This window comes from Erythrolamprus reginae, chromosome 2, assembly GCF_031021105.1.
Source record: "Erythrolamprus reginae isolate rEryReg1 chromosome 2, rEryReg1.hap1, whole genome shotgun sequence".
NCBI classification, from domain to species: Eukaryota; Metazoa; Chordata; class Lepidosauria; order Squamata; family Dipsadidae; genus Erythrolamprus; species Erythrolamprus reginae.
The window spans coordinates 158823140-158847359 of record NC_091951.1 but is presented as its reverse complement, the minus strand read 5'-3'; the positions used below and the strand labels follow the sequence as shown (position 1 = coordinate 158847359).

The 24220-nt window shown below is 40.5% G+C and overlaps 1 protein-coding gene across 1 annotated transcript in view; it reads right to left on the bottom strand.

The window, feature by feature from the left end:
- RNF213 (ring finger protein 213) overlaps positions 1-24220 on the bottom strand; it is a 164764-nt gene that overhangs the window by 43278 nt on the left and 97266 nt on the right. The window contains 17 exon segments of the mRNA XM_070740206.1: positions 1148-1258; positions 2921-3043; positions 3647-3843; positions 4095-4287; positions 7953-8067; positions 8342-8444; positions 8642-8799; positions 8940-9122; positions 10088-10188; positions 11629-11749; positions 13172-13353; positions 17288-17506; positions 17741-17895; positions 21449-21588; positions 22193-22384; positions 22717-22852; positions 23873-24020. Of these exon segments, the coding sequence (XP_070596307.1) occupies positions 1148-1258; positions 2921-3043; positions 3647-3843; positions 4095-4287; positions 7953-8067; positions 8342-8444; positions 8642-8799; positions 8940-9122; positions 10088-10188; positions 11629-11749; positions 13172-13353; positions 17288-17506; positions 17741-17895; positions 21449-21588; positions 22193-22384; positions 22717-22852; positions 23873-24020 (2577 nt within the window).

Sequence of the window (24220 nt, the reverse complement as noted above, 5' to 3'; positions counted from 1 at the left end):
GTGACATAATGATGATGTTATTATTTACTTATTTACACATTCATCCATTTAATATTGCTGCACTTTGTTATCAGCAGTTGTTTGCTGCCCGCTTCAGTGACTCTAGGAAACTTACAATATAGTAATACTAAGAGTATTCTGGACAAGGTAGGAATCCACTAACATAAAGCACAAATAGCAAAATTGGCTTTTAGCAGGGGAGGGCAATTCATTTTTTCATGTAGCCATATGAGAAACTGAGACTGTTGTGAAGGGCTACCTGCCCCTGTCACCATTGCATTGTTGCTGTCAGAAGCCCTGCCATCGATGCCATCACGGGATGGATTGGGACGACCCACAGGCCAGATGTGACCAATGGGCCTTGAAATGCCAGGTCTTGTTTATAGGTACAATCTTGTCAACAGATTTTCCACATGGAAACAGCTGAGAAAAACCACAACCCATTCAGGGTGTGCAAAATGTTTGATCCTAAAATGTTCTGCACTCAAAACTGCTGTTGTGAGTGTCCTGAAGATAAAACACAGAATATTTGGTTTCCTGCCCAACTAACCTATAAAGATAGTCCTCGACTTACAACCACAATTGAGGCCAAAATGGATATTGCTAAGTGAGAAATTTGTGAATTTTGCCTCATTTCATGACTTTTCTCTGAAGATTTGTTAAATTTCTTAAATAAGAAACATGGTTATGACTTTGCCACAAACTAACTAATTTTCTTTCTTTCCTTTCTTTCTTTCTTTCTGCTTCTACATAAGTAATATGTAATATTACAACGTAATACATTAAAAATACATTAGAAATTGGAAAATTTAAATTTAAAACATTTAAAATTTAAACTTTGCTAGTCGGAAGAACACAAAAAAGGATCACATGACTCCGTGACACTGCAACCATCATAAATGTGGGTCAGTTGTCAACCATCCAAATGTAAATCACCTGATCATGAGGATACCACAATGATTATAAATGTGAAAAAATGGTTGTAAGTCACATTTTCGGTGCAGCTGTAACTTCGAAAGATCATTAAGTGAACTGTTATAAATTGGGAACTACCTGTATTTAGGTTACCTCAGTCATTTCTATGATTAGCAGGATCTTTCCATCTAAAATAACCCTTATTTGTAGATCACAATTAAAATCTATTCACCTTCTGCTTAGGGTGACCATTTGGATCTCTGCATCCATACAGTGATGTGAGCTCTCTGTAGATAATCAATAGAAAATGAACTGACAGTGCAGATTTGGAGCCCTTATATGCCTAAAGAGAAGGATACAAGTAACCAAAACTATTAAAAATAAAATAATCAGGAGAATGTCTATCTTTGGCTGGTAACAGAATTATTAAGAGCACAGAATAAAACATGAAGTAACAACAACACAGCCTTATACTCCAAACTCCAAAAAAGTATTAAATTATACGAAGTAGTTGAAATCCTCCTAGAACAATCTATAAACAGCTTAACCAAGCTGCTTTTGTAAAATGTTTCTCACCAATTAGGTAAAGACAAAACCAGTCAAGGGAAAGACACAGATTTGCATAAGAATCTCAATTCTGATCTGGCAATCAAATTTATTCCACCAACTAGTGCAAGTACCGTAATTTGCACTGGATTTTTAAATTTTTTTTTGTTTCTCCGTGTAAGATCTTCCACATCGATCAAACACAATACACAAAGCATTCTACAAAAAGACTCAAGAAAACAAATTAGTGTTGCCAGGTTAATTAGAATCAAAGATCCTGATGTGACCAAAGTGGATTAAAGCTCAGATTCTATGCATACCTTTCTCCCCAGATTCTATTAATTAAAGCTGCTATGGATACATCAGCACACTGCTATGAAAAATGCTAACATGAGCTTCAACTTTGTGTGAAGGAATGCTTCCAGGTCCCAGAAAAATAAAATTAGGGAATAATTACAGTACAGTGTTCCCTCGATTTTCGCGGGTTCGAACATCGCGAAAAGTCTATACCACGGTTTTTCAAAAATATTAAAAAATACTTTGCAGGTTTTTTCCCCTATACCACAGTTTTTCCTGCCCGATGAAGTCATATGTCATCGCCAAACTTTCATCCGCCTTTAATAAATATTTTTTAATAAACTTTAATAAATAAACATGATGAGAAATAATCTAAATGGTTGCTAAGGGAATGGAAAATTGTAATTTAGGGGTTTAAAGTGTTAAGGGAAGGCTTGAAATACTGTTCATAGCCAAAAATAGTGTATTTACTTCCGCATCTCTACTTCACGGAAATTCGACTTTCGCGGGAGGTCTCGGAACGCATCCCCCGCAAAAGTCGAGGGAACACTGTATGGTGCTTTGTTGGGGGGGGGGGGAGGAACTCCCCATACCCCAAAATACCCAGAAAACAAAAATAAAGTAATCTTGAGTGACAGAGAGGATCTGAGGGATGAGAAAGATTGGGGATAAGTAAATTTCCTCATGGCTACCATGAGAATTAAATTCCAAAGGGGCTCAAACAGGCTGAGCTATTTCTGATGGAAAAATAGTTTTTCATTGTAAACAATTACACAATTACAGTAAAACTTCCTTCCAAAATTCCAAACTGGGTATTTAACACTGTCTAGAAAAACTGGAGAAAAAATTCCAGAGCACCATTTGGCTGTTTAAAAATGTATCAACAAAATCTCTTTTTTGTCCACTATAGAAACAGAAATGAATGGCTCCTTGAAATCCCTTTGCACTTTGTGATTATTAACAAATGAGAATAGGCACCCTTCCTGATAACCGCTCCAAGTCTTTGGAGAGGGGCAGCATACAAGTCTAATAAATTATTGTTGTTGTTGTTGTTGTTGTTGTTGTTATTATTATTATTATTATTATTATTATTATTATTATTATTATTATTATTATTATTATAACCAAGAAGAGCCAAGCTGCTCAGAAAGAAAGATGTTACCTTCAGGGCTGCTGCAATGATTTCTGTTTTGCCTGTTATCAATGCTTCCCCCACACAATTGCGTATGGCTTTGTAATCCTTGCCAGAAACCAGGAAATGATCAATGCGATCAGGTTGGAATGCCTGAAGCCACAAACCACAACATAAATAAACCTCTTAAAGACATACTGTATATACTAATTCACTCATTCATTTAACCTGTCCCTACCATAGTCAATGGGATTTTCAGATTTTATTTAGAAAGTCAGGCAATTAGAAATACAAATCTAATAAATTGAATTGAATTGAATTAATCCATTGATCATTCAGAATTGCCTGATAGCTTAATCTTAGATAGCTGCCTCTCCAACTATTCTATTTTAACACTAGTATCTCACAGCAAAATAATCTAATCAAGGGAAGCCAAACAAAGATCCTTCCAAAAAATTCCTTCCTACACCCATTCATTTACCCATTCCTGTTCAAAGTGGTCTTTGGAAAAGCCATGGTGCCACAGTGGCTAGAATGCAGTTTTACAGGCTACCTTTGCATACCACTGCTAGGAGTTCGATCCTGGCCAGCTGAAAGTTGACTCAGTCTTCCATCTTTCTGAGGTGAGTAAAATGAGGACCTAGATTGTTGGGGGCAATATGCTGACTCTATCAACCACTTAGAGAGGGTTATAAAACATTGTGAAACTATTTCTATTCCAGAAACATGTGTAAGTTGGTAATAGATCACCATTACCTGTAGCTCTTTAGTTATTTCTGATGGAAACATCCAATGATACTGGTGGTCATTCAGAAGCTTCTGGGTAAATTCCAACCCGTACTGGTTAGTAAGTTTTCGGACAAGATAAATGTGATGCCAGTTATTTTGAGTATAACAGAAGAACCGCCTCACTTTTCCCAAGTAGATTTGCTTTTCTTTTTCTTCATTAATGGCTGCAGAAAGAAGAGAAGTTGGTGTTTAATTCCCAACCATACTACAGCAGTTCTAAGAAGATGGTGAACCTATCTTGCAAAGAGAATTTGTCTTGCAAGGTCTTGTATTTACAAGTAAAGCATCTTCTCAAGGTAGTGTAAGCTACAGAAATAGGGATTTTTTTTATTCACATACACCGCGAATTAGAACTTGCTTTTAACAGTTCTCTGGGGAAGTTAGCATTTCCATGTAGCTACCATAATCCACTTGCCTGAACTTTCATGGAGTTCAAATATCACCTCTGCAGCTCTATCCATGCATAAACGGAAGTTGGCAATTCCCTGCAAATACTCAATGGTAATTTTGGGGAAGACTGGATATTTGTGCTTGTACTGATGAAAATAATTTTCCAGAAAATATCCATCTTTTGCCAAACAATTTCCTGTTTTCTCACATAATGAATCCTGAAAATAAAAGAGTATTTTCCCATTTGTTTTTCCTATTATTTTCAACATTATTTTATACTATTTAAAGCTTCCAGATTAAGCAATTTTTAACTCTCTTGTATGAAAAAATATATATAAAAGAAAATGCTTGGGTTGAGAATTTAGACAGTTTAAACGGTAAACTTGGGAGCTGAAAATTACTCAGCTCCTCAAGGATGGCATATTCAAGGACTACGGAATACAGTGGTACCTCAAGATACGAACCCCTTTTCTTACAAACAACCCGAGATACGAACCCGGGGTTCAGAAAATTTTTGCCTCTTCTTACGAACTTTTTTCGTCTTACGAACGCCAAACCCGAACTTCCGGGTTCGGCATTCAAGAGGCTGCTAGGAAGCCCCCCGGCTGTTTTAAAAGGTGACAGCCGGGCGGCGGGGCTTCCCAGCGGCCTCCCGAACGCCGGGCGGCAAAGGTTCGGGTTCGGGAGGCCGCTGGGAAGCCGCAGGATGACAGGCAGGGGAAGCAGCATGGAGCAATGGGAAGCTGAAGCCGCCGGCGGTTTGAGCCTCCCTTTACCCTGCCTGTTGTCCTGGGCGAAGTGCTGGGGGGAGGGAGTCAGGAAGGTCCTCCTGCTCCCCCCCCCCCAGCCAGGGCGGAGCAGTGTGGAGCAAAGGGAGGCTGAAACTGCCGGCGGCTTCAGCTTCCCATTGCTCCCCGGGCGGCGGCAGACCGCCTTTGTATTTTTGGCTGGGGGGGGAAGCAGGAGGCGCAGGATCGGGCCGGCGGCGGGCGTGGGGCAAGGCAGCAGGTCAGCATCCTGTGCGGGCGGGCAGCGGGCGAGGAGGCGGGGAGGCCGGCAGCTGTGGCAGCTGCTGCAAGAGGCTTCCCCGCTCCTCGCCGATGGCCGGCAGAAGATCGCTCTTGCCCAGCTTCCCCGCGAGGCATCAGGTCAGCATTTCGGGCGGGCGAGCGGTGGGGAAGCCGGCGGCTGTGGCAGCTGCTGCAAGAGGCTTCCCCGCCTCCTCAAAGCAGCCTCCCAAACCCGAACCCGGAAGTTCGGGTTTGGCGTTCGGGTTCAGGAGGCTGCTGGGAAGCCCCCCCAGCTGTTTTAAAAGGTGACAGCCGGGCGGCAGCGTTTTTTTTGCGGGGGGGGGTTTTGTTGTTACACGGATTAATTGATTTTACATTGTTTCCTATGGGAAACAATGTTTTGTCTTACGAACCTTTCGTCTTACGAACCTCCCCCTGGAACAAATTAGGTTCGTAAGACGAGGTATGACTGTATTTTCAACAAAATAAAAATTGGATGCACTCTTTGGAAGCAAGCAATAGAATAGTGGAGATATTCACAACCCCAAAGTTCAATTGTCCTCATATTAAGGCAGATGGAGGGGAAACTAGTATTTATTTTATTTTATTTTATTTATTTATTTATTTATTTATTTTTATTTTTTCCATTTTTTCATTTATTCATTCATTCATTCATTCATTCATTCATTTTTATGCCGCCCCTCTCCGTAGACTCGGGGCAGCTCAGAACACAATAAAACAGTTCATAACAAATCTAATCATTTACTATTTAAATTTTTTTTAAAACCCCATTATTAAACAGCCATACATACAAACATACCATACATAAATTGTATAGGCCCGGAGGAGATATCTCAAAGGTGGGTTTTGAGGAGTTTACAAAAGTCAAGGAGGGTAGGGGCAGTTCTAATCTCTGGGGGGAGCTGGTTCCAGAGAGTCGGGGCCACCACAGAGAAGGCTCTTCCCCTGGGGCCCGCCAACCAACATTGTTTAGTTGACGGGACCCGGAGAAGGCCCACTCTGTGGGACCTAATCGGTCGCTGGGATTCGTGCAGCAGAAGGCGGTCTTGGAGATATTCTGGTCCGATGCCATGAAGGGCTTTATAGGTCATAACCAACACTTTGAATTGTGACCGGAAATTGATCGGCAACCAATGCAGACTGCGGAGTGTTGGTGTAACATGGGCATACCTTGGGAAGCCCATGACTGCTATCACAGCTGCATTCTGCACGATCTGAAGTTTCCGAACACTTTTCAAAGGTAGCCCCATGTAGAGAGCATTACAGTAGTCAAACCTTGAGGTAATGGGGGCAGGAGCGACTGTGAGCAGTGACTCCCGGTCCAAATAGGGCTGCAACTGGTGTACCAGGCGAACCTGGGCAAACGCCCCCCTCGCCACAGCTGAAAGATGGTTCTCTAATGTGAGCTGTGGATCGAGAAGGACGCCCAAGTTGCGGACCCTCTCCGAGGGGGTCAATAATTCCCCCCCCCAGGGTGATGGACAGACAGATGGGATTGTCCTTGGGAGGCAAAACCCACAACCACTCCGTCTTATCAGGGCTGAGTTTGAGTCTGTTGACACCCATCCAGGCCCCAACAGCCTCCAGACACCAGCACATCACTTCCACTGCTTCGTTGATTGGACATGGGGTGGAGATGTAAAGCTGGGTATCATCAGCGTACTGATGATACCTCACCCCATGCCCTTGGATGATCTCACCCAGCGGTTTCATGTAGATATTGAATAGCAGGGGGGAGAGGACCGACCCCTGAGGCACCCCACAAGGCAGAGACCTCGGGGTCGACCTCTGGTCCCCCACTAACACCGACTGCAAGCGACCGGAGAGGTAGGAGGAGAACCACTGAAGAACAGTGCCTCCCACTCCCAACCCCTTCAGCCGGTGCAGAAGGATACCATGGTCGATGGTATCGAAAGCCGCTGAGAGGTCAAGAAGCACCAGGACAGAGGATAAACCCCTGTCCCGGGCCCGCCAGAGATCATCCATCAATGCGACTAAAGCAGTTTCTGTGCTGTAACCGGGCCTGAAACCCGACTGCTGGGGACCTAGATAATCGGCTTCTTCCAAGGACCGATGGAGCTGGAGCGCCACCACCTTCTCAACAACCTTCCCCATAAAGGGAAGGTTGGAGACTGGACGGTAGTTATTAAGTATGGCTGGGTCCAGGGAAGGCTTCTTGAGGAGGGGGTGCACAAGTGCCTCTTTATAGTGTGTTGGAAAGGATCCCCTCCCCAAGGAAGCGTTGACAATCTCCTGGACCCAGCTCCGTGTCACCTCCCTGCTGGCCGAAACCAGCCAGGAGGGACACGGATCCAGTAAGCAGGTGGCGGAACTCGCAGCTCCAATGGCCTTGTCCATTTCTTGTATTCCAGTTTAAGAGTGAGCATTGTCCCTTGGCTCTGTAAGTGCCTTAGGGAAATAGGTAGGTCAGCCGAAACATGGCCTCCAGGAAGGACATCTTCGTGACATCAAAGCTCCGCCCATGGAATTCCCTATTGGGTTTCCCCACCTCCTTTCCAGCCTCCAGATTGGCCGAAAACGCCGCTGCCGATTGCAAAAACGGCGCTCCGCTCAGCGGCAGCGGCCGGCTGTAACCTTTTGAGAACGCCGAGAAGCCCCCCGACTGTTTTAAAAGGTGACAGCCGGGCGGCGGCACCCAGCAGAGCGCCCTTTTGCAATCTGCAGTGGGTTCGTAAGGCGAAAAAAGTTCGTAAGAAGAGGCAAAAAAATTTTGAACCCCAGGTTCGTATCTCGAAGGGTTCGTATCACGAGATACCACTGTATAATACTCTTCCTCATCAACCTGCTGCCCCATGGTTCCCTCTAAAAGAAATCTGAAAAAAGACAGTTACCTCAAAGCAACTGATGAATAGCATGTAGAGCTCTATTTTATCTTCCTTGTCTATGATGTGATTTGTTTCCACTCGTGATAAATGATCTTGTACAGAGTCTTTCACATCGTTGAAGCTATAAAAAGAGAAGCCTCTATTTATCAACAAATAATGTAGGGATTTTAAAAATTATTTTTAATACTATGCATGAAATTTTAAAAATACCCCATGTCATAAGGATGCATTGCTGCACTTGTACAATATGGAGATGAAGAAGAATCGTTTAAGTTTTAAAAAGTGATGACTGAACCATAATGATGCCTATAATGAAAATAATTCATGCAATAAAGATGCTTACTCTGAAATAGAAAGTTCTGCCCTAATTTATGCATCCCAGTTGAAAATCTTACCTGTATTTCAGAAGCAATTTTAGCACCGCAGAACGGATTACAGGAGTTTTATCCACCACATCATCAAAGGGGGACAAAGATTTGGTATATAAGCTTCCAGGGCCTAAGGATATACAGTAATGCAAATGAGTCTGGAGACACAGTACAATCCTTCCCTTTATTTATTTATTTTTTAATTTTATTTTTATTGGATTTGTATGCCGCCCCTCTCCGCAGACTCGGGGCGGCTAACAACAATGATTTTTTTAAAAACAGCATGTAACAAGGTTAGAGTAATCTCAATAGATGTTATGATCCTACCTTTCAAAACTGACTTTTCGACAAACATCAGATTCAGTAGCTCTACAATCACAGATTTCTCTGGGGGATTATTGCCTTTGAAACACATTGTAGAAACCAGGTCTATGAAAAAACTGTTGCATAATTTACGGAACTGAGCGTTTTTGTTTATGGCAATGCTGTGGAGAAAATGCAAGTAGTATTAGTAAATGTTAACTAATATAACATATTAGTAAACTGCCCAGTAATGCAGAGCCAATGCAGCAATTGAAAATCCTCAAGAAAAACTTATATTCTGGATAAGAAGAACAAGGCTCACCTGTGCTCCTCAGACACTGTTGGATTGTAATCATCTGGTAGACTGACCAAGCAAAGTGGACAGTGCATCTGTCCCATTCCTAGACACTGTTTGATACAATCATAACAATATACATGATCACAAGGAAGATTTACTGGATCACTAGGATCACCCAAACATATTGGGCATGAGTTTAAACCAAACCTGTGAAATCAAGAGGGAAACATGTAAGTAGCAATATGTACTTACAGAGATCAAAATGAAGTAGTACCATAGAAAAACACTGTTCTATCCTTCACATTTGTTTTTACTTATTTAGAGTATTTGTATTTTGCCCATTCCTAACATGGTCCAGGGCTGCTTCCAGAAATACAATAAAAGCCAGCAAAATTACAATTAAAATGTCTTGCCAAATAAGTTTTCTTCAAAAGGAAGGATTTGCTTTAACCTCAGTGCCAGTGCCTTCTTTTCCCATACAACTTCACTCAGAAAAAGTAGGGTTAATCACAGCTATCTAATGAATCTATGCAAAAACTCAAAATAGTGTTTTAGTAGTGATCTGAAAGTGTGGGACATACTCTGTCACAGTAAGCAATCCTCAACTAAACTTGTCAGAAACCAAGATCATTGTGATCCTCTTGTAGTGAAATCACAAAGCCACCAACAACTATGCTAGACCTTTCTGTTTCTGCTACTCTGTGATTTGGTTACAATTTCTGGACCATCTTCAAGGAAAGCCATGAACCAAGCACACTGTAATAATTTGATTTGGAAGTTACCAACATATGAGTCACCATAAATTGACTTTTTCCCTCCACATAATGATGCAACTGATTTATAGGGCAAAATTTTAAAAAGTCCTTCTTGTCATTTATGCTTCATGGCTGTTTAAGCATAGGAACCCAAACTATCAACCTGACTGGGGAAGGAGGATATAGAATAGAAGATGAAAACACAAATCTATAAAGGCAGAAAGGGGACATTCATTCATAAGGGCTCTTACCTATGCTACCTCTACCTACAAAGATAGTTTTGGAAGCCAGGCTGAGTTATTATAGGTCTTCACCTTTTTGTTAAATACCAGGTTGAGTTCCAACAGGAAAAAAAACATTTGTGAAATTTTTGAAGATTTCCTTGCAATACAGATCATTCCATTCCTAAAGCATTACCTGCAAAATGATTGACTGGCTTCTTCTTTGCAGTGACATAGCATTCTCATCACTGCAGTGAAAGTTCTCTCTGTTTTAATGTCAGAATCCCATTGAAAACACTGGGAGAGGAGGAGAGTGGGAGAAAAATGCCATCATTACATTTCTTCAAGATCCAAAGGAAAGAGAAGAATTAAGATTATTGATTCTAAATTTTGCAGCCTGCTATTTTGTTTTGATGAAAAAGTGGGTACAGTAATCCCTCGCTAGTTCACGGTTCATCTTTCGCGGATTCGCTATTTCATGGATTTTCAAAAGGGGCTTAAATCCATTAAAAAATTTAAATCCATTAAAAATTCATAAAATTCTTCTACAGTGCTACTGTATTAAAGAAACTGGTAGGATATCACATGTAGCTCCAGCTGAGAAACATTATAGAATGACTGTTTAATGCAAAGGGTGGGTTTTAAAAGTCCAAATACTCGTTAAATACATAAAAATATCTTTCCTCTACTTCACGGAAATTCGTTTTTCACGGGTGGTCTTGCAACGCATCCTCCGCGAAAAACGAGGGATCACTGTATTGTTAAAAAAATTTAGAGTAACATTGTTATGTTACTCTAATTCCAACATTCTTTTTTTTTTTTTACAATACCCACTTTTTCAGAGTAAGAAAGATTCGATTGACATGGTTTTTAAGCTTTAAGTTAAAGTAAATGTAGATTATAAAAATCCTTATATGACAAATGCTGTATTAAAAATGTTGTGCCTGAAAAAGCTTTTCAGCATAGGAAACATTTTATAAAACAGAAGAAATGGTTAAGTATCAAGATCTATTAATGTATAGGAATTTGCAGAATTCAAGATAAAATCAAGAGAGCAATTGACAAAAGAGGGACATAGATAATTGTTTTATACATATTATAATAATATGCACAAGAGAACCATTTAACATAGATAAAAGCTGACTAATATTCAAAAACATGAATTTTGAAAATGAGTTATGCACAAATGATTAACATATGACTGTAAATATATAAAATATGAAACAGAATAGGAACAAATGAAGGAATATATAGAGATGGATAAATGGGAGAGAATGCATGTAAATTTAAGAGAGAATTTGTATAAAATGGAAAAGACACTGTAAAGAACACTGGTTGCTGCCATCTTTTTTAGAAAAAAGCTCATACATTGTCCATTATTTTGTTCCTTTTCCCTTTTTTTGCTCCCTCACAGAGCAGAGGTTACCTAAACACGGTATCTCTTGCTGAGCTGTTTTTTCTGCAAAGTTTTCCCTAAAAAATGCTAACCAAAAGTTAACAAGGCCGCATTGATTAGGACTCTTCCATCAGACGACTCTGCTGCCTGAAACTGACCAGACCTTAATCAGTTTCACATGAAGACTTTTGTTGCCAGGCATAAGAAATGTGGTCAGAAATGCATGATTGGTCAGAAAATGACTTTTTTAATTAATAAGGAGTGCTTATATTGTTGAAAACCACCTAAATAAATGAATGCTTAAGCTAATATTTCCAAGCAGGTGAGACTACCATTCTTACATTTTTAAGCTGCATGATATACTTCTTCATCAGGTCCTTCAGTTCTGGAATCAGCATTTCTACACCAAGCAGCACATGCTCCACAAAGAGGGACATTGAGAAAATTCTATTCCATTGGCTCCTATTGAAAAAAAAGCCTAATTTATTAAAAAGGAAAAAAAATATACTATCTTGCTACACTGAAAACAATGGACTCTGTATAACAAAAAGATCAGCACCGCCATTTACGAAAGCACATAAATCTATGAATGCACTTGCAAACACCACTGCAAGTAGAATAAAAGGGTTAATTTGGGAATTAACCCACAGCTGTCATTGGAACATCATCTCTCGGCTGTAGCGACGTTTGCCCAGGCTTGGCTGGTGCACTAGTTGCGGCCTTATTTGCACAGGGAGGCTCTTCTGACAGTCACTCATGCCCTCATCACCTTGAGTATTGACTACTGCAATGCTCTCTACATGGGGCTATATCTGAAGAGCGTTTGGAGACTGCAATTGATCCAAAACGCAGCCGCATGGGCTGTCATGGGCCTTACCAGATATGCCCATGTTTTGCCATCACTCCGCAAGCTGCATTGGTTGCCAACTAGTCTCTAAACGCAATTCAAAATGTTGGTGTTGACCTTTAAAGCCCTACATGGCTTAGGACCTGATTATCTATGGGACCGTCTCTTGACTCGTGTATCCCATCAAACAGTTAGGACCCACAGGGTCAGCCTTCTCCAGGTCCTGTCAGTCAGACAATGCTGGCTGGTGGGCCCTAGGGGAAGGGCCTTTTCTGTGGTTGCCCCTGCCCTCTGGAATCAACTCTCCGTGGAGATCTGTACTATTCCCACTCTCCCAGCCTTCCGGAAGAGCTTAAAAACACATCTATGCCGACAGGCGTAGGGCTGCTGAACTTGGTTACTTTGCACCAGCCCCTATTATTGTCTGATTGTTGGAGATAATGACAGAGTTGTATGAGATGGGCTGTCTGTGATATGTTTTAAGTTAAGGGGTTTCTGTGTTTTATAGTGTTGTTTTATTCTATTTTGATTTCTTCCATTGTTATGTATTAATAAGTTGTAACCCACCCTGAGTCTCAGGAGAAGGGTGTCCTAGAAACCAAATCAAATCAATCAAACAAACAAACAAATAAATTAACAACTGACCCAGATCACCTTGAAACTGGGGTTAGGATGGGATCAAGTGAAGTAGGACAGAGGAACAAATGTTCTATGGAAATCTCTTGCCAAAAAGACAACTTAAAGTACACATGAACCAATCTAGCTTCAAAAAAAAACACAACTGTCCAACAGCATTCCATGTAGCCCCCAACATGCTTGCCACTTTGCAGATTCAGAACCAACCTATGTTAAGATTTAGACCACATGAATTCAAGATATTTAGAGCATCCCAATTATCATAGGAAGTCAACTTATGCAGTTGGTGCGAAAAAACCCAGCAATGTTATCAACAATAGAAAAAAGCAATCATAAAATGATCTTTACAACAGAACGTAGGCACAAATTAACATTTCCACAATCCTGAACTTTTTACTTACTTGACCTCTTGGAGCATTTGGCTGCATTGGCTTCCACTGCCTTGGTCACAGTTTGTTGCACACACAAGTTCAATGGGCATCTGAAGGTTCTTCACCTGCTGGAGCCATGTGCGAGTTTTCCATTTCAGGATTTCTGAGGATAACATTTCAGTGCAGGCTAGCGCAGCTAACACATCTAGCACCTATGGCAAACAGGGATAAAGAAGCCTCTTACCACAAACGTTTGATATAAGAACAAAACACTTCATCCGTCACTGAGAATTACATCATAAAATCTAGGCATCCTTTGGTCGAGTAGAATAAGAAAACCAGCTTGGATTTTGATGCCTTCGCTCCATCATTGTGCCTGTTGTGTCTATAGCTTTGTACTTTCTTAAATAAACTGACTACTATGGGGGTATAAAAATCAAATACATAAATGGTTCCCTAAATGAATACAGTAATACCTCATCTTACGAACCTAATTGGTTCCCGGGGGAGGTTCGTAAGACGAAAAGTTTGTAAGACGAAACATTGTTTCCCATAGGAAACAATGTAAACTCAATTAATCCGTGCAACAACAAAAAAAACCGCAAAAAAACGCCACCGCCCGGCCGTCACCTTTTGAAACAGCCGGGGGGCTTCCCAGCATCCTCCTGAACCCGAACGCCAAACCCGAACTTCCGGGTTCGACATTCGGGAGGCCTCCGAGAAGCCCCCCGGCTGTTTAAAAAGGTGACAGCCGGGCGGCGGGGCTTCTCAGCGGCCTCCCAAACCCGAACTTTTGCCGAACTTCCGGGTTCAGGGTTCGGGAGGCCGCCGAGAAGCCCCGCCGCCCAGCTGTCGTCTTTTAAAACAGCCGGGGGGCTTCTTGGAGGCTTCCCGAATGCCGAACCCGGAAGTTCAGGTTTGGCGTTCAGGAGGAAGCTGGGAAGCCGCCCGACTGTTTCAAAAAGCGACAGCTGGGCGGTGGGGCTTCGCAGTGGCGGGTTCGTAAGAAGAAAAAAGTTCGTAAGAAGAGGCAAAAAATTTCTGAACCCCGGGTTCGTATCTCAGGTTGTTCGTAAGACGAGGGGTTCGTATCATGAGGTACCACTGTACAAGGAGTTCTCATTTAACTGCTTTTTTAGTAACCATTCAGTTATGAGGATTATGGAAAAATAATTTCATTATCAATCCTTGCCATTCACAATCTTTGCAGGTCTGTAAAGCAAAGAAAAGCTGGAGTCAGATCATAATCACAGCCATAATTTAAAGAGTTTTGTAAGCACTTTGCTTAATAACTAAATTGCCAGTCCCAATAGCAGTCATTAAATGAGGACTACCTGAGCTTCGCTTTTGTAATATCTTTAGTGATTATAGGTAGCTTTCTTCCTGTCTATCCTGTCCATCAGTTTTAATGGTCCATTTTATATCCTTTTGATTTCTGTTTTGACATTTTGATTTTGACTTACATTTCTACTGTCTTTCTTTCAAAATCCCTATTTTTTGAATTTCAACTTTACACTTGTTTTCAGCCTACTTTATTTGATTAATGAAAAACATTTGTAATTTTATCATGATTTATTGAAATCAATTACCTACATCTTATTTAAATTTAAGTTTTATTTATGGGAGAATAGTATATCATCATCATCATCATCATCATCATCATCATCATTTTAGCCACTGTCCATCCACTGCAGGATGAAGGCCTCTTCTGCATGTTTCTGTGAGATAGGGACGGGTCTGGTTCACAACATGTCCAGTCAACGAAGCAGTGGAAGTGATGTGCCGGTGCCTGGAGGCTGTTGGGGCCTGGATGGGTGTCAACAAACTCAAACTCAACCCAGACAAGACGGAGTGGCAGTGGGTTTTGCCTCCCAAGGACAATTCTATCTGTCCGTCCATCACCCTGGGGGGGGAATTATTGACCCCCTCAGAGAGGGTCCGCAACTTGGGCGTCCTCCTCGATCCACAGCTCACATTAGAGAAACACCTTTCAGCTGTGGCGAGGGGGGCGTTTGCCCAGGTTCGCCTGGTGCGCCAGCTGCGGCCCTATTTGGACCGGGAGTCACTGCTCACAGTCACGCATGCCCTCATCACCTCGAGGCTCGACTACTGTAACGCTCTCTACATGGGGCTACCTTTGAAAAGTGTTCGGAAACTTCAGATCGTGCAGAATGCAGCTGCGAGAGCAATTATGGGCTTCTCTAAGTATGCCCATATTACTCCAACACTCCGCAGTCTGCATTGGTTGCCGATCAGTTTCCAGTCACAATTCAAAGTGTTGGTTATGACCTATAAAGCCCTTCATGGCACCAGACCAGAATATCTTCGGGACCGTCTCCTGCCGCACGAATCCCAGCGACTGGTTAGGTCCCACAGTCGGCCTTCTTCGGGTCCCGTCGACTAAACAATGTCGTCTGGCGGGACCCAGGGGAAGAGCCTTCTCTGTGGGGGGCCCGACCCTCTGGAACCAGCTCCCCCCTGAGATTGGGATTGCCCCTACCCTCTCTGCCTTTCGTAAACTCCTTAAGACCCACCTCTGCCGTCAGGCATGGGGGAACTAAAACACCTCCCCCTTGCTCATGCTGTTTTGTTGATTGATAGACTGTGTGCCTGTTTTTTATATATATTGGGATTGTTTTATGAAATTACTAATTTTAAATTGTAATTAGATTGGTGGGCATTGGATTTGTTATTGTGTACTGTTTTTTATTATTGTTGTGAGCCGCCCCGAGTTTTCGGAGAGGGGCGGCATATAAATCCAATAAATCTAATCTAATCTAATCTAATCCAAAGGTTTATTGAAAAGAAAGCGCATTTGCGAAGGCAGCCCCCAAGTCTCTTCCCAAGATGGATTGCGAACAAAGAGAGCAATAGTACATTTTACAATCCATACATTTTATATTTTGTACTCAATACATGCCACGCCTAATAATTCCACCTCACACCTCCTTTATTCTGTTAAGTTATTTTCTACATTATTCTATTTTAAAGGGTCAACATGACAATTCCCTCCATAGTCATAACTATCTTATCTTGTCCTCCAGTAGTTTCACCCTGGGCATCTTTTTTATCTTACTGCATTTTAGTCTGACCATGGATGTTCCAGTGGCCTGGACTTGGGTGTGTTCCAAGGGGAATTATCCTACATCATTCTACTTTGTGTTTTTGAATACATTTTGGGTTAGTTTATAAAAAGTATTATAACTTTTTAATATAAAACCTGTTAGCGTATTAACTATCCTTTATATAAGAGTAACTCATCATTCTTCTCCATCATTTAACTAAGCTTTCTTTTGCCATTTAGGCCCTCAATACTGATATTGTCAATCCAACTTGTTTTAAGTCTCTTTCATGGATGCTGGGGGCAAGTGGAATCCATTCTATGACTGCCTTGGTCCACCTGCCAACAGTTCTTCTTGCTATGTGACCAGCCCAGATCCACTTCAATTCTTTTACTCTCTTGATGATATCACTTATTTTCTTTCATTCTCTAATCCATGAGCAGTCTTATAATGTTGAGCATTATAATCCTCTCTTATAATGACGAACATGTACCTTTCCATGGCTCTTTGCACCACTCATAGCTTTGGTATTGATTGTGATGTTAGTCTCCATGTTTTACCAGCATAAGTTATAGCGTACACTGATTTAAAAAAACCTTTTCTCTTCAGGCATAGTGGGAAGTAAAAACAATTCTATTAATTCCGCCACATTGCATGGTGGCACAATGGTTAGAATGCAGTACTGCAGGTTACTTTTGCTGGCTGCCTGCAATTTGCCAGTTCAAATTTCATCAGGCTCAAAGTTGACTCCGTCTTCCAGCCTTGCGGGGTAGTTAAAATGGGGACCCAGATTGTTGGGGGGGGGGCAATATGCTGACTCTGTACAACCACTTAGAGAAGGCTGTCAGGCACTGTAAAGTTGCATATAAATTTAAGTTGCTATTATTTGACGCTGCTTGGGAGATCCTCCATGTATTCTCATTACAAAGCAAATACAAACATTAGGAGCACATTCTGAAGACATTCCTGGAACTCCTGCTTTGCAGATAAATGAATTTCTCCTGGCTAAGAATATAAAGAGAATCCCAGTACCCCCTACACTCAGGTGTCATGTTTTCCTATTCAAGTTAAACACTACACCCACCATTTGGCTTTGCAACATGCATGTTCCTTTGTTTTCTATTTCTTCAAGGATATGAAGCACTTCAGGATACACAGCAAGAATGCGGGAAAAGTTCTGCAGACGACTCCTAAACTGATGATAAGCAAGGTGGACCCAAGGAAGGGGAGGCACTCTTGCTTCTCCACTGGAAGAGATGGCCTTCATTTCTTCAACACAGGACCGGAGGGCCACTTGCAGCATCTGAAAATATACAGCAGCATATTTAAAGGCAATTCTCTTCACAATCGCCTGATGTCATAAGGATTTAAGTAGACATTCTAATACATGGGAAACACTTATCTGCATATCATAAAGTGGTATAATTAAGTGCCAAGTCTACCCACTGAATGGCACATACTGCAACATAGAGTTTTGTGGAACCATGAAACAAGATTTTGACTCCCATATCTACCCATCTAGAATTAAAATACGCACATTTAGCTCCCTCTCTGAAGTCACACCCATTGCCAGGAGAAGAAAGTCTCTGGCATAATAATGAAAAAAGACAGCCTTCTCTTCTTCCGAGTAGCAAGCTAAGTGTTGCCCCAGTGGTGTCTTCTGAAAGATGTCTATAAACTTCTCTCCATGGGCTGGAAAACAAAATGGGATTTAAATTGTTTTGCATCTCCCCCAGAAATGAAGTCCTCTTTAAGATAAATTCAGTATGAAAAATACCATTTTCTTGATTTTTTGTGTTTTAATTTATCAATTTTTTAAAAAAAATAAATTTATTGAATATATACATTAAAAACAGGGTACAGAAAGGCAAAAGGGATATATATACTATACATTCTAACATTTATAATTTACTTATATAGTACATGTAGGTGGGGAGGAAGAAAAGAGAAAAGAGGAAAGATAGGGGGTTGGGGAAGAAGGGAAAGAGATATAAGGGGAAGGGGGATAGGAAATTGGAGCAAAAGGGGAGTGGTAAGAAAAGAGGGCCAGCGTTAAAGCTGGGTCTTTCATGGTTTGCGGCCTATGATTTGAGCCCATAGTTGGTGTAAATTTCCCTAAAGTTTTATCCATGTTTTGGATGTAATTTTTAGTGCCAATATGTATCAGTGGTTTAAGGGTTTGTTTTCTTTGTAATTTTGAAGTTCGTGTCGATCGATGTTTACAGTTTGTCCTTTCAATTTGATGTTATGATTTGTCATGTAGGTTGCTAGTTTTTCAAGTTGTTTTTGTTGGATATTTTTCTTGATGGATAATTTTTAAGTAATTCCTTTTTTTTAACCAGAGGTACCATTTGTCCCATGCTTTGTAGAAATCTGTCTCATCCTTGTTTTGCAGTTCCATTGTTAGCTTGGACATTTCTGCACATTCCATTATTTTAATCAAATAGAACGGTTGGGTTTTTTTCTTGTTTCCAGAATTGTGCATATAAGATCCTTGCGGCTGTAATAATGTGAATTATAATATATCTGTTTTCTTTACTAAAGTTTTGTCTTATGATTCCTAATAAAAATAGTTCGGGTTTTGCGTGGATGATCTGAGAAGTAATTTGTTCTAGCATAGTTTTGATTTTATACCAATATTTTTGGGTGGTTTCACATGTCCACCATATGTGGTAGTATGTACCTGGTTTTTCCCTGCACTTCCAACATAGTGGTGATAGGTTTGGATACATTTTTGCAAGTCTAGCAGGTGGCAAGTGCCATCTGTAGAACATTTTATAATGATTTTCCTTATATGAGGTTGCCATCGTTAGTTTATAGTTAACAGTCCAAATTTTTTCCCATTCGTTTAAATAAATTGTGTATCAAATTTTTAATTCTCCCAATCACATTTAGGTGACTTTGAGCAGTTTTACAAATGATAGGTCCTATTTAATTAGGATTGATTTTTTTTTTAAATGATTTATGCACTGATAAAAAGCTTTAAGTTACTTTTGTATGTATAAAATCAACATGTATGTATACGCATGTCTGCCGGTTCTTTAAGTCAGTGATTTTCAACCTTTTTTGAGCCGCGGCACATTTTTTACATTTACAAAATCCTGGGGCACACCATCAACCAAAATGACAAATTAAATAAATAAATAAATAAATAAATAAATAAATACATACATACATACATACATACATACATACATACATACATAACCCCCTCGTATATACAATCCCATGTAACATCCCCTTATAAATACAGTCAATCATCAATCATCCCTACTCAAATTTATATCTCATTTCTGGGTACTTCTCCTGTCTTTCCCCCTTTTCTCTCTCATGTTTGTCATTTCTCTCTCTTCCTCCCTTTTTCCCTCATTCCTTTTCCCTCTCACTTCTCCTCTTTTTCCATCCCTGTCTCTCTCCCCCCCTTATGTGTGTGTGTGTATACACACTGGAACCATTTCCAAAACCAGTTGAGGGCTGGGATTTTTTCTCTTTTATTCTTTTCAAAAAGAGGTGTGGGCTGGGGGGCATTTCTTATTATTTGGGTGCTTTTTACCATATGCTTCAAGAATCACCCCTCTCTCTCTCTTTTGTTTCTCTCTCCTCTCATTCTCTGCCTCAATCATTTCTCCTTTTTTCTCCCCTTTTTGTTCTCATTTCTCTCTCTCCTTTCCTCTCCCTATCTGTCTCTCTTGCTTTCTCTCTCTCTTGCTATCTCTTTTTCTCTTATTTTCTCTCTCTCTCTCTCTTGTTCTCTCTTATTTTCTTTCTCTCTCTCTTGTTCTTTCTCTCTCTCTCTTTCTCTCTCCCTCCCTCTTTCTCTCTTTTTCTCACTTTCTCTCTTGTTTTCTCTCTCTCTCTTGCTTTCTCTCTCTCTCTTGTTTTCTTTCTCACACTCTTTCTCTCTCTTGTTCTCTCTCTTGCTATTTCTTTCTCTCCCCCCTTTCTCTCTCTCTCTTTCTCACTTTCTCTCTATCTTGCTGTCTGTTGCTGTCACTCACTCTCGTTCTCTCTCCGTTCTTCTCAGCGGAGGCCAGCGAAGGTGATATTCAATGTCGGGAGCGCGCGGGCAGTTGCGCGTGCTCCCTACACCCCTGCTAGCCGCTCGGAATATTCAAAATAAGAAAATCCTTCACCGGCGAAGGTTTTTCTTATTTTGAATATTCCGAGCGGCTAGCAGGGGGGTAGGGAGCGCGCGCAACCGCCCGCGCGCTCCCGACATTGAATATTACCTTCGCTGGCCTCCGCTGAGAACGGAGAGAGAACGAGAGTTGGGCCATTTTTTGTCTCCTGCGTTCCGGGTGCGGGAGGAGCCACGCCGAAAGGCAGGAGACAGCGGAGGAGGAGAGGGGGCGGGCGGGGAGCAGCGCAGAAAGGCCGAGGGGGCCGGAGGCACCGTGGGGAGGCAGGGGCGGCCGCGGCTCCCTTCCCTTCTGCTGCCAGCGCCTCCCCGCCCCCCCCGCCCCCCCGCGGGCTGGCAGGGAGATGAGGAGCGCGCTTTCGGGGAAGCGACGGTGCTTTGGGGAAGCGACGAGAAGCCATGGGCGCGAGGGGGCCGACTTTCAAAGCAACCTTTGCCGGCCTCCCGTGGGAGGGTGCCAATAGCGGCGGCGGGGGGGCAATAGGGGGGGGGGCGAACCGCCTCGCGGCACACCTGACCATGTCTCGCGGCACACTAGTGTGCCGCGGCACACCGGTTGAAAAACACTGCTTTAAGTAATGCTAAATAATATTCCAAAGTTTGTAAAATATTATGGACTAGATTTGAAAGTATGAGCATCTATATTATCCCCCAGGGCAAAGAGAAATTGAAATGGTTAAACTAATTCTTTTATCCAATTTAAAAATTATATTTAATTTCTCTCTATTTTGAATTTGCTTCTGGATTTTGTGTTTGCAAGAGGGGGGGATGAAACTTTCATTCTGTTTTTGTAAACTAGACAGGGTTACTGTTATAGAAATGACTTGTATATACTGTTGTGTAAAAGCAAAAAGTTGTGGCTATAATGCTACCTTCAACTGTGCTAAAGAGAATCGGAAATAGTTTTTTCCCTTCCGTTATACTATATCCCCTCTTTCCCTCCCTCTCTTCTTAGTTTTCCATGTTTCCTTCCTTTGTATTATATACTTTGGTAAACTAATAAAAAGTTAAAGAAAAAAAAAACAAATGATAGGTGTTGATCTTGGCCAAATTTGCCTATGTTCTTCAAACAAAGGGACCTCTTTTTAATTTCCCCGATATTCTCACCTTCATTCTTAGTGACATGTTGTGCCTGAATCCGAATATCTTCCAAATAATCCTTTATCTTCCAGCTGAAAGGCATTTTATTGCCCGCCCCTGTAGACACTTCCATGTCATTCTGCACCTGAATTAGTTTTGTTTGAGAGCTAAGGAAGATAAAGTAAATTTCATAGGAACAGATGCTTTTTCAATATATTTTGAATGCATTAATGTAAAAAAAAAAAGTCAAGCAAGATATGATGAGCTATATTTTAATTTAGTACACACAAAAAGTTTTAAAACTAATATTGAATGGATTGATGATTATTTATTTATTTATTGTATTTGTATGCCGCCCCTCTCCGTAGACTCGGGGCGAGTATTTAATACAGTGTTTCCTATATATTGAATAAAGGAAATACCAAAGCAAAAAATAAATTGGTTTCAAATTGTTCTGTTGAAACTCTCTTTGTTTATCTCGCTCTTTCTTCAAAACGTTGGTAATTAGAGAGATTCCAAACCCCACCCCCACCCCCACCCCATATTTTAGCTATGTTCAACAGTGGTGGTAGCTGGAATAAATTTTTCATGAATCTTTTTTTAATAAACCATGCTCACTGAAAAACGAACAGCTAAACCAGAATTGCACATCACTGACATAGCTATATACCACATTATTCCTTCATATTTACTTCAATTTCAATTTGCTTCTCACTGTGATCAATAAATGTGTTTTCTTAACCTAGTCCCCACTTTCTTCCCACACCTTACCTGCTCTGACCCATGACATAAGGGATGTATAGAAGTTTTAGTTCATTGAAGATGAATAACCATAAGTTTTTCACACAATCTTCTGTTTTTGGTTTGGCCAGCAAATCCAGATTATAATCTCTGTCCAAAATAGATAGCATGTAGGCCAGAAATGGGGTCACCACACTCTGGATCCGTTTCCACAGGGTGCGTCTACATAATTCAAGAGAGGAAAAGCACACAACATGGCATCTCGCATTCTAAACCAGATCCAAACGTCATTTCTTTTTGTTTCAGATGCATATTTTATTATTGAGGAAAAAAAATATTTTTTTTCATATAGTTTTTTTAATCTTCAATAAATCTTTAGTCAACTACATTAATTAAATTGCAATTAAACTAAGTTTCTCAGAAACTGCCATATTTGGATTAAAGGCAATTTTTTTTATGCTGAGCAAGCAGTTTTGAAAAACAAACAAAAAACAGATGGCTGCAGGGAGTACTTGATTAGTACTCGACTATAATGCCTTATCTATATATTATACCTAAATGTTCCTCCTTCCTGGAGGGCATTAAGGTTGGAGGCCTCCCGGAGCACCCACTCTTTCATACTGAAAGAATTCTCTTCCTGTTTCTTTAAAAGGCAAGTAAGGCGGCTCTTTGTAATTTTCAGGAACTTGCCTGGGGGGAAAATAAAGAGGACAGCCAAGTTTTTATTTGTATAAAAATTTTATATCCACCTTTAGGATTATATTTCAAAGAAAATGAAAGAAGGTACTGATGGGTAATTCATATTTTGAATCGATATTAACATTTCCTGTTTTTTTGCGTAATGATCTTACATAAAATCATACATTTGCTTCCCTAAGAAAAGCTACACGACTTTCACACTTGGGCATTAACTTCACTAATTTGCAATTATTGAAGAATTTGCAGTCTACACACCCATTGTGAGAAATATCAGTTTATTCGTTTTCTGTTTTCTATTAGCTACTTAGCAATGCCACTTATCTCACCACTACTGATGATGTGGGTAAATGTATGCTATAAATGACTACTAAGAATGAGAAAGAAGAGTCATTATACAGCTGTGAATAAGACAGAAACCCTTCTCCATTTGCAGGATTTCTCTACTCTACTATACGTTCACATTCTCCCAACCTACACCAGGAAATTAAAATGATTGATCTACCAATTCACATTCAACAAGGTTGTGGATTATGGACTTATAGTGGATTGATTAAAGTTAACAACAATCTGCTTCATTCATACATGCACATGCTCTTACTTGACATTTCCAAAAAAACTTTAGAAAAGAGGCAAGCTCTTAACTTTTGATTTTCTTTCTTTTTAAAAAAAAATTTTCTTTTTTTTTTTACAAATGTGACATACAAGACAAAGGAAAAAAACATACATAAAACATATATATACAACATTTGGGAAATGAAAGTTTCCCCACTATTTTTTTTTTTTATATTTGATCAGAGAATTACACTTCTGCATAAACTTTTGATTTTCTATGGGGTCTAGTCAAGCACCATCACAGACAGAGCAAATACAGTCTAAAAATTATAAAACAGAAACTGATCATTTATTTCAGCTTTTTCTTCAGTTTCCTGAGCATTCATATAATATAGAAAGAGGAACTTGTATTAAAACATATTTCACTTTAACAAAAGCCCATGCTCCTTTATTGTATACCTTTCAAGGTTTCTTCCTCAGTTAGAAGGCCAAGAAGAATTTCAATTCTCTTAGCGCTACGACCGGCATCCTCCTTTTGGTCTCTTAACATGCCAACAGCACTTTGAACACAACTCCGCAAAAGAACAGTAGTATCCAAAACCTTAGACTTTCCAGACACATAAGAAAAAAAATATTAGTATATCCTAAAACAATATAAACAATTCCTTCTATAGCTATCAGATCCCTTGAGATGTAAATGAGCATCTGATTTTCTTTGGTGTTTATTTATTGTTTTACTATGTGTATTTACTAGGGCTTACATCTCAAGTTTCTTTTTCACTAGTACTGCAAAAAATCTGAAATACT